Genomic DNA, 10,850 nt, shown 5'->3' on the forward strand with positions numbered 1-10,850 from the left:
AGAAGTCCGCAGGGCCGGGGCGCACGGCAGTAGCCTGGGGAGTGAGCCAGCACCCTCCCCAGGCTGGCAGCCACAGCACTGCGCTGTAACAAGGACATACGTCAACCCATCCTGGGGATCAGTCTGAGACTCCTGCAAGAAAACTGCACCGCTTCACAAAAAGGACATGAAGGGGAAGGCGCCAGGGTGGCACAGGGAGACCGAAGGCTGGAGCCCGGCGCAGCAGCCACAGCCAGATCCTCTGCCGAGGACCGTCTCCGGCACAGAGGGAGAGGAGCGAGCAAAAAGTAAACTGGGAAAGTGGCAACTGGCACCTGGGAAAGCGGAGCACGGGCCAGACAAAGGACGGGAAAGCTGGAATGGGAGGGCCCGTAGGAGGGTGGCTGCCTGTGGAGACTGAGCCCTGTGGCCGAGGGACCCCACGCCAACAGCATGGGGCTCACTGCAGAGTGAGAGCACCGTGGCACAGGCGGCACAGCGACTGACGACACTCTGCTGCCAGACAAGGGTGTCAACACAGCCAGAGAAAAATGGCCTCTGGAGGGGCCTGAGCGAACCCTCCCGTATGGAGGCTGGGAGAAAGCACGGCTGCAGCCTCCCAGCGCTCCCCCGAGGAGGGACGCTTCCCCTCGCGTCCTTCTATTCCACGGTGCAAAGACCATCTCCACGTACTCCCCACGTGCACGCCAGAGAGATTACGTGACCGCAGGGCTACCGGATCCTCTCCCGTACCAGTATACACAGTGCCTGGAGCTTCCTCCGTCCCTTCCCTGTCCTCTCTAGCGCTGGCAGCCCTGAGCCTGGCTGAGTGCGAAGTGGTCGCAGAGCAGGAGCAAGGCATCGAACCGCTGGAGCCGCTGCAGAGCTTGGGCCAGGAGTGGGATGGTGACCGCGCCTCCTGCGTAGGTGAAGTGAGCGACGAGCTGCTCAAATCCAGATATCCGTCCCAGCAACTGGGGCGCGACCCCCAGCTCCAGCGCCACGTGGCTGAAGTTCTTCACACCATTCAAGGAAGGGTCCAACAAGAAGGCAAGTGACTGCACCAAGGAATGGGGCAGCTCTGCTACTGGGAGACCTGGGGGCAGCAACACAGCAAAGCGGTGTTAGAAACCAACCTATGTGGCTAGGATAAGGATAAACAGAGCAGCCAGACTCCAGCCCCTGTCCCTGCCGAGCAGGTGAAACGCCACCCTGCCAGGGTAGGTATCTCCTCCAACATCACTTTCAGAGCTCAGCAACATGGAGCTGGCTCAGTCCTGGGGAGGCTGTTAACTAGTGACAACTGGGCGTCCATCCGCCACCCACCCACAGACCATTCAAGGCAGCATCACAAAAAATCTACCCTGTGAACTAGCACCAAAGGCCACAAAAGTCAGGTAAGTCCCTGTGATGACTGGCACCTCCATGTAGCCGTGGTGGGCTTCTGGAGGAGCTCCCTTCCAAGAATCTGCCTCTCTCCGCTACCCCAATACTTGTAGAACAAACTTGAGGCTGGAGAGACACTTACCCTTCGCCGTGCTGCTGATCTGAGTCACGAGGCTCTGGGCATCACCCACCTGGCAAGACAAAGACCCCAAGGTTGGTGGCAGTCTGGTGAGAACAGCAACGCCTGTCACTGCTCTCAGGGCCATCACAGAGGCTCAGAGGAATGCTGCTTCTCCTTCCAGCACTACCATTCCACGGAGCCAACGACCTCCTTGGGATGCTCCAGGGCCTCCCAGCAAACTGCTTCCATAAACGGTCACCTGGAGCTAAGCTGTTAAGCCCATCTCTCTGCCAGACATTTTCTGAGCCTCAGTGATGTTAGTCACCGGGTTCTTACGAGCTCACCAGAGAGGGAGGAGGAACCAGCTCCCCCCCACTGCCAGGTAAGCTTTCTGGAGAGCAAGAGGACAAGAACCACTCAAGAGCACATCAGTTAAAGATATGCTTATACATTCAATAAATTGACTCTGATCTTTTGAGTGTTTGAAACCGCCCCAGCAAGTCACGTCTCCATGGCTGATGGCCTGTTGAGTGACACATCACTAAACATCTGGCAAATAATTTTTGATAATTACCAGTTAGTCCCAGATATTAATGAACCTTAGTCTACGTCCCTAACCCACCGGCGAGCCCAGCACCCTGTGCCCGAGCCCCAGGTGTCCGGAGGCGGTTCAGAGGAGCAACAAGGCCGGAGGAACTTACCGGCTGCTCCCCGCTTTTGGTGGTGGGATTCGGGAAGGCGGAGGGCGGGCACCGGGCCCCCTCCTGCCCTGCACTACCGCTCTCTGCCGGGATCCTCTGCGCTGCCCGGCTCGCCGCATCCTCTGGCCGCTCGCCGCCCACAAACTCTGCCTGGGTGGAGAACTTCTGGAGGTCCAGCTCGGTGCACTCCACCGGGGTGTGCGGCCACTTGTGCTGCATCTCGGAGGCGCAGGAGGAGAGGGGGGCCAGGGCCTCCACCGTGCCTGGCTGGCCTTGCCTGGGGTTGGAGGGTGGCAGGACCCCAGCCAGGCAGTCACCGCGGCCCGAGGCCCGGATGAGGGGCTGGCTTTCCAGGAGGCTCCTGCCCAGCTGGGCTTTGGAGGCAGTGCCGACCACGACGGCCGGCGGCAAGTCCATCTCCGGCTGGAGAGAGGGGAGCTGGAGACCCACGGCTTCCACATCTGAAGTGAACTGCACCGCTTCCACGGGGCCTGAAACCAGAAACCGGTACGGCTCAGCAAAGCCCGGGATCTGCCCTGGCCCCTTCTGGGGGTCTGTCAGCCCTGCCGTTAAACCCATTGGCCCAGGGCCTGCAGGGAGAGCTGGGAGCACCCTGCCAGAGGCCAGACCCCTGTCCCCTGCACCACCACTGAGCAAAGCCACTTTTGTGCCTTTCTGCAAAGTTTTGAGTGGGGTCGATCACTCCCCCAGTCACAGGGAGAGCAGGAGCGGGCTGGGGGGATCAGGAGCCACAGGGGCTGCGCGCAAGCTTTTCTGGTACAAGGTCTGCAAGCGTTTGTTAAGAGAGGTCCCAAATTTCATGTTGGTGGGACTCAGCCACCGTCCAGCTTTGTCCTTCCTGCCTAAGGGCGTATCAGTAGGTCCTAGGACCGTGCGAGCTGGAGCCCAGCACCACCCTCCCTCCCCCCAGAGAAAGAGGAAGGTGCCAGGAGCAGGTACCTTCTGCCTGCCTGTAGCAGGGGCTCAGGTTCTTCACACCCAGGCAGCAGGGACCAGACATCTGCTCCTCACACAGGAATCTGCCGGGCACTGCTGCGGTCGGGAACATTGCTCGCTGGCCCGAGAAGTTCTGAGTCCTCAGGAAGACTTGGAGGATAGAGGAGAACCAGTCTGAGCGAAGCTTGGCTTGCTTCCCCAGCACGTCCTCAGCTGTGCGGTATGTCTGCCGGCGAGGAGCTGGAAGCCAGCAGCTCCCTGGCACGCTGCTGGACACCAGTGTGCCCCAATCCCAGCCACCAAACCTAGTGCCCTCTTCCCCCACCAGTCCTATGGTCCTGCCCTGCAAAGAGGCACTCAACCTCAGCCTGCCCCTGAGAAACTCCAGGAAGAGAAGATCGCCAGTTCTGACAGCATTGTCCTCCGACTAATTACGGTACTAGGGAGGAGGGAGGCTCCTCCGTGCCTTTGAGCAGGCAAAGCACAAGAGAGGTCCTGCAGATGTGAAAAGCAGGATGACATGTTTATTCCATATGAGCAGAGGAACCTTTGGGTCACTGTACGCTGCAAGAGCAGCAACGCTACAGACAATGCTCTACACAGTGAGGAGGGGGCCACAGGCACGTGTGAACAGCAAAGGGAGAAGGAAGAGAAGCACTGTAGGCATTGACTCACCTCGCTGGCACTGGCTCTTCCAAAACCGCTTGCAGTAGATGATTGAGAGTGCCAGAAGCACCAGTACGATGATGACCAGGGCACTGCTGGTCAGTGCAAGAAGGGCCGTGTCCTGCGGCGGTACGGTCGGGACGGCTACCTTCACCAGGTTTGTTCTGGACCGACCTGCAAACACACCAGCCACAAAACATTGGAGCCTAACCCCGAGGCTTGGGCCACCCCCTCCCTGCCCGTCCCTCTTCATGTGTAATGACCGTGCCTCCTCCAGCAGGTCTGTGAGACAGTGGCTTGTGCTGTGGCCAGCAGAGTAGGCTTGGCCAGCAAACGGGATCAGTGAAAGGATGGTGCACATCTGAGCGCACACCTTTGACACGGTCACAATGACTTAGCATGTACCATTACTCTGCTCCACCATGTCCTCACCACCCCTTCTACCCCAGAGCACCTCGCCAAGGGACAGCACGTACACTGAGGCTCAGAGGAGGGCGTCTGCTTGGTGCAAGGGATGCACTCCCAGTCCAGCTGCCCGCTGATCCGCGCCTTGCGGTAAAACCTGCCAACAGAGCAGAGGGTCTCAGCAGCGCACGGCCCCGCGGCGAGCCCCCACCAGCCCGGCTCTGGAGAGACAGGTGGTTTGTCCGCTCCGCGGCAGCGCGGGGAGAGCCGACCCCCCCGCACTCCTGCTCCAGCAGGCTGGGATGCCCCAAGGTAGCAGCTCTCTCAATCGCTGGCTGAAGCCATACCCGCAGCTACTTTTTCATGTCTGTCGCCACTTTGGCCAAGGAGTGACATCACTCGAACTGCCTTCCCCCCCGGCCCTGCATCTGCTGAAGTGGGCAATAGTGATCAATAGCCCCATGAAGCCACAGAAACACCCCAGCCTACCACGGCGTCTGGGAAGAGGCTCATAAACCAGAGCCCCGACTCATTCCTCTGCCCCGAGTCCCACTGCTCGCCAGCACGTGGTCTGCAGCCCTTGGGCATTTTGCAGGCTGGTTGTATACAGCAGTCTTCATTTCAGCAACTCCTTAAACCCATCACCCGAGGCACAGTCTGTCCTCCTCTTTAGGGACCACCAATTGTAGTCATCTACAGCCGCTCATCCTCCAGGGCTTAGCCACCCTGGTGTCCACAGGAACAACTCAGGCCTGGAAGGAGTTTTCTTCCACTGCTTGTTCATGGGAGCCTTCAGGTTCCCTTCTTTGGAGCTACAAGGGGGCCATCGGATGGGTTTGATTTGCATGTCATTAGCAGTGTCCTCAAAGAGGCAGCCCTGGGTCACCAGGGCTCCTCTTACATCCCATGTTCTGGGTGGCCTCAGATAAAGCCCCCTCTGTCCATCCCCTCCCTGCACACTCCCAGGTGCGGCCACTATGGCTCCGCTTGAGCCAGGATCCGGCCCCACTCACCCCGGCAGGCATTCCCCACAGATCGCGTTGGTCGTTGCCGTGCAGTTGGACTTCTGGACGCGGTTGATGAGGGTGCAGGACAGGCAGGGCTTGCAGCCATGATGCCCCCAAATGTCCTTAAACTTCCTGGGAGGGCAGGCAACGCACTGCGCATCCCCCCCGCTGCCATCGCCACAGTCCTGCAAGACACGAGGTTGAGCGCACGGCTGCGGCGAGGAGCCACTTCAGGTCCCAAAGTGGTACCGAGGTGAGCGGCATCCCTTCTTTGGGGGCAAAGAGTGGAGGGGTTACAGCTCATGCAAAGGGTCCTCAGAACCCAGCCGAGAGCAGCTGCCACCAGAGCAGCTCCAATGGAGACACGCGGGGAAGCCCTTTGCTGCCCAGCCAGGGCCCACTGGCTGCGTTTAGGGAGGAGGAAAGCTCTGGCAGCGACGCGCTTTGGGAGACACCGCGGGGCGCCTGGGCAGGAAGCACCAGTCCCACCGCCGAGGCTGGGCCGGACCTCCCCCGCAGCCATGTCCTGCTCGCGCCCACCCAGCACGCAGCCTGGCCGGGCAGTGCGGCTTCACCCGGCGCTATGGACCAGGAGGAAATTTAGATTTCCATCAGCAAAAAGGAAAGAGGGCACCCCGAGCAGCAACCTGAAATCCCTTCCCACCCGTTACTTCCATCATCTCGCCCTCCTATCCAAGGTGAGGGAAACTGTTCACCGTCCTTTCCCACCGAGTCCCAGCTCTTCCCAACATGCCGGCACCTAAGACTATCCTTCTGAAGGAAGGCTGGCAGAGGATTCCCCTAGCACTGTAAAAGCCTCGGTGCCAGATGATTCCTAGTCCTTCCAGAGCAGCCAATTTACCTTGGAAAGCTCCTGCCCGGGCATGCAGTTTCTGCAGGGGATACATTTCCCATGCTCATCCAGGTACTCGCTCTCTTGGCAGTCCATCGGGGCTGGGAGCCTGAGGAGGAGAAGAAGAGAAGGCAGAGAGGTCACAGCCAGCCCCAACACTTTTAAGATGAGCAGCGTGCCCTTTTCTGGGCAGAAGTTTCCGCTCTGGCCAGGACGGCAGTCTGCATTTCTTATGCATCACGGATGTCACTGGCAGGAGGAGGCTGCCTGCTCCCACCGCACGGCAGGCTGCTCCAGCAGCTCAGGAAGGGCTTCCCAGCAAGGCTGGGGATGAACTGCCTGGTTTTGCTGCCTCATCGCAGCCTTCACAATGGAGCAAATGAAATTTCGTTTCCAGTATTAAGGTAGACCCACCGATTGCTCAGGTCACCAATTCGCAGGAGGCCAGTGGACTTTGCCAGCCCTGGCTGTAGGTCTGGGCACCCCGGACTATCGGTAGAGAGCTCAGTCCCAGCAAAGTCCCAGCTTCGGGACCCGGCAGCCCAGCTCCGGCCAGCGTGGCTGCGTTGGTCTGACACGACCAAACGCTGGTGGCCGGCTGTGTCCCTGGCAGAACAGGACACACACTTGCCGCCCCGCTGCGCCGGCCTGGAGCCGTGCAGGCTGTCCAGGCTCTCGCTCCGCACACATTCCGGCTCAGTGCAGGCTCGCTTGCAGACATCTCAGAGCACCAGCTGAACAAGCACCCACCTCCCTCAAAAACACCATCCAGAGCCTTCCCGAGGTGAATTAATGGCTCAGCTGAAGTTAGCAGCAGAACTGCCCCAGCCTCAGTGGAACCACAGTTTGCACCTTCAGCGAGGGCGGCTCACAGGGGAACACGGGACCGGCATCTCACCGAGAACAAGCAACTCAGACTGAAGCTACAAAACTGAGCAATTTAGTTGGAGTTTTGGGGCTGTCTGTTCATTTCTGCATATTCTAGATAGGTTCGTACCATGATGACAGAAATGGAATAAAATCCACCCCCACTAGACCAATCTTCATTTTGCTTTCCCCATAACCTTGTGCAGCAAATCAGAAGAGAAACAGTGTTCAACCAGCCTTGAGAGCAAAACTCATTAACTTCTAAACACCCACCAGGAATATGGAACACCTGAAAATGCTCTTTTGAAGACCACCGCCCTGAACAGCCTGAATCACCTGGGAAAACCTGGCATTTCAACCAGAGCCGTCCTGCTCCACAGCCTCAGGAGAAGGAAAAGCTCAGCCGGGATGCCCATCCCCTGCAAGGCTCTAGCAGCAGAGGAGGGAGCGGACTGCAGGGCTCTCAAGCACCCCCCGGCCCCTCCTGCCACAGCCCCCTTCCCCTCCCATCCGCACCGTTCCCGGGCACCGAACACAACGTCCCACAGCAGCATTCCTCCGCAGGCTTTTTCTGCGCTCCTCTGCTTAATCCCCCACCACTCCCTTGCCGGCTGCCTTTTGGAAGCAGACACTTGGACGGGCTCCCCAGGCTCTGAACAACCGAGATTCATTTGAGATGAAGTCTGCCCCGGACGAGCATAGAAAGTGAGTCACCCCTCGCCGCAGCTCCCGCACACGGCCGGGTCTCATTAGCTGTTACAAGGAAAGGCAGCGCAAGCCAGCGAGGATTGGCGATGAGAAGCTAAAGGAGCTAAATTTATCTTGCAAACATCTCGGGAGGGGCACGATCACAGCCTATAAATAGTGTAAAGGTTACTGACACTACCGAATAAATAAAGGAGATTTGTCACCATCTCAGAAGGTGGCGAAGAGGGAGCTCGGTGCCAATGCCCAGGGAAAAGCACAGGGTTTAGTGTTAGGGTTCAGCTACAGGCTGAATGCAGTAGCAAAAATAAAAAGGGGGGAGACAGGCTCAACAGGGGTGACATGCAACTGCTTCGGAGGGCTGGCACACTAACGGCCTGAACCCAACCTCTCGGTGAGCTCCGAGCCCACACCCCCCTCACCCGTGCCAGCGGGTGCCTCTGCCCAACGCAGGGGGGTCAGCGCTGCTGATGCTCTGGTCCAGAGCTTGATTTAGGCTTTCGCTCGTAACAAGAGCATAAAGATGTATGAAACAGAGTTGTAGGCAACAGAAAAGGAGCCAAGACACTGGAGTCTGGAGAACAAGGGGACCGATTTTCATCGGCTCTCCAAAGTGCCATTGTAATACAAGAAAGAAGAACTGGTGGGGAAAAAAGCCTCCCAAAACCAAAAAGCAAACCAACAGTCTTTTTGGTGAAACTGTCTTGCGAACGCAACACGACCACTTTCTCTCACACATTTACAGATTCTTCTGCACTTCAGAAGAGTCTGCAGCTAGGGATACATCCCTCCCAGCCTGCCTCCCCAGGAGAGGCACAGCTTAAACCAGTTTCCCAAATACAGAAAGTTACACAGGCAAAAGGAATCCCGTGGCAGTGCAACTCCACGCATGAGGATATCTGCCAGCATGACGGTATCACTCCGGGATGGCGGGGGAAAAAGCACACCACAACCATGCCAGCAAAACTATTAAGCATAGAGCAGGCCTGCTATTTCTCAAGCCACAATATAATGATACATGGAAGAACGCTTTGTTGAATATCTGGCATGAAATTCAAAGCTGTGGGATTTTTTTTTTACTTCTTATTTTAACCATACCAGAACCAAGACATTTAATTTGTAAGTGGAGCATACATCCAAACTACATAGCACTGCCCTGGTAAAGCAGCAATTTCTGATAGTCTAATAAGCCACTAAAACAACTGGTCCTAATTAGCAGAAAGTAAAAACCAAAAACACAGCAAAACCCTCCCACCTCTTTGGAAACTACATGGGACGTCAAGGTGACTGCCAGAGCAACAGATTTTATTTGCCAAAGAGGAATATAAACATGAGAACAACCGAGATTCATTTGAGATGAAGTCTGCCCCGGACGAGCATAGAAAGTGAGTCACCCCTCGCCGCAGCTCCCGCACACGGCCGGGTCTCATTAGCTGTTACAAGGAAAGGCAGCGCAAGCCAGCGAGGATTGGCGATGAGAAGCTAAAGGAGCTAAATTTATCTTGCAAACATCTCGGGAGGGGCACGATCACAGCCTATAAATAGTGTAAAGGTTACTGACACTACCGAATAAATAAAGGAGATTTGTCACCATCTCAGAAGGTGGCGAAGAGGGAGCTCGGTGCCAATGCCCAGGGAAAAGCACAGGGTTTAGTGTTAGGGTTCAGCTACAGGCTGAATGCAGTAGCAAAAATAAAAAGGGGGGAGACAGGCTCAACAGGGGTGACATGCAACTGCTTCGGAGGGCTGGCACACTAACGGCCTGAACCCAACCTCTCGGTGAGCTCCGAGCCCACACCCCCCTCACCCGTGCCAGCGGGTGCCTCTGCCCAACGCAGGGGGGTCAGCGCTGCTGATGCTCTGGTCCAGAGCTTGATTTAGGCTTTCGCTCGTAACAAGAGCATAAAGATGTATGAAACAGAGTTGTAGGCAACAGAAAAGGAGCCAAGACACTGGAGTCTGGAGAACAAGGGGACCGATTTTCATCGGCTCTCCAAAGTGCCATTGTAATACAAGAAAGAAGAACTGGTGGGGAAAAAAGCCTCCCAAAACCAAAAAGCAAACCAACAGTCTTTTTGGTGAAACTGTCTTGCGAACGCAACACGACCACTTTCTCTCACACATTTACAGATTCTTCTGCACTTCAGAAGAGTCTGCAGCTAGGGATACATCCCTCCCAGCCTGCCTCCCCAGGAGAGGCACAGCTTAAACCAGTTTCCCAAATACAGAAAGTTACACAGGCAAAAGGAATCCCGTGGCAGTGCAACTCCACGCATGAGGATATCTGCCAGCATGACGGTATCACTCCGGGATGGCGGGGGAAAAAGCACACCACAACCATGCCAGCAAAACTATTAAGCATAGAGCAGGCCTGCTATTTCTCAAGCCACAATATAATGATACATGGAAGAACGCTTTGTTGAATATCTGGCATGAAATTCAAAGCTGTGGGATTTTTTTTTTACTTCTTATTTTAACCATACCAGAACCAAGACATTTAATTTGTAAGTGGAGCATACATCCAAACTACATAGCACTGCCCTGGTAAAGCAGCAATTTCTGATAGTCTAATAAGCCACTAAAACAACTGGTCCTAATTAGCAGAAAGTAAAAACCAAAAACACAGCAAAACCCTCCCACCTCTTTGGAAACTACATGGGACGTCAAGGTGACTGCCAGAGCAACAGATTTTATTTGCCAAAGAGGAATATAAACATGACACAGTATCAATGCACTTTTAAGTTGGAGGGAAACAAAATGTACTGCCATCGTTTTGAGATGCATGAAAACTTCTAACTTAAAAACATCATCATTTGTTAAAGGACTCTTTTATTGTCTTAGTGGGACAATTTGCCTCAGCAAGGCAAGCAGAGTGTGCTCCCCACTGCGTTGTTACTCAAGATAGCAAAAACATGAGTTGCTGAATGAATTTCACTGCATGAGATAAAAAGCGTTTCAGCAAAGCTACAGTGCAAGTTGCAGTTCATTCACCTCTGTGACAGTTCTGGAGCTCTCTCATTTTCTTTTTCCTGTGAAATGTAATTGTCAAAAAAATTAGACTATGAAATCAGTAAGTGAAAGAGTACAAAAAAATCATCAGTGAAAGCGTTAGCGCTTCTGGTTCTCCCCGTCTGACCACGGCCCAGCTGGTACCGGGGGGCAGGCAGGGCAGGCAGCACCGGGCAGGACCCGCAGCAGGAGAT

The 10,850-nt window shown here is 55.7% G+C and overlaps 1 protein-coding gene across 1 annotated transcript; it reads right to left on the reverse strand.

Moving 5' to 3' along the window:
* Positions 1 to 157: 157 nt before the first annotated feature.
* On the reverse strand, positions 158 to 6,171 carry EDA2R (ectodysplasin A2 receptor). The gene is made up of 9 exons (XM_009287989.2): positions 6,085 to 6,171; positions 5,229 to 5,407; positions 4,287 to 4,372; positions 3,820 to 3,984; positions 3,148 to 3,294; positions 2,245 to 2,678; positions 1,746 to 1,773; positions 1,508 to 1,615; positions 158 to 1,075 (listed from the first exon to the last, which is right to left on the reverse strand). Exons 1-9 carry the CDS (start codon positions 6,169 to 6,171, stop codon positions 780 to 782), a joined length of 1,530 nt encoding a protein of 509 aa, XP_009286264.1. The 3' UTR covers positions 158 to 779.
* Between the last annotated feature and the right edge of the window lie 4,679 nt (positions 6,172 to 10,850).

This window comes from Aptenodytes forsteri, unplaced genomic scaffold (genome assembly GCF_000699145.1).
Source record: "Aptenodytes forsteri isolate BGI_AS27 unplaced genomic scaffold, ASM69914v1 Scaffold72, whole genome shotgun sequence".
Classification (NCBI taxonomy): Eukaryota; Metazoa; Chordata; class Aves; order Sphenisciformes; family Spheniscidae; genus Aptenodytes; species Aptenodytes forsteri.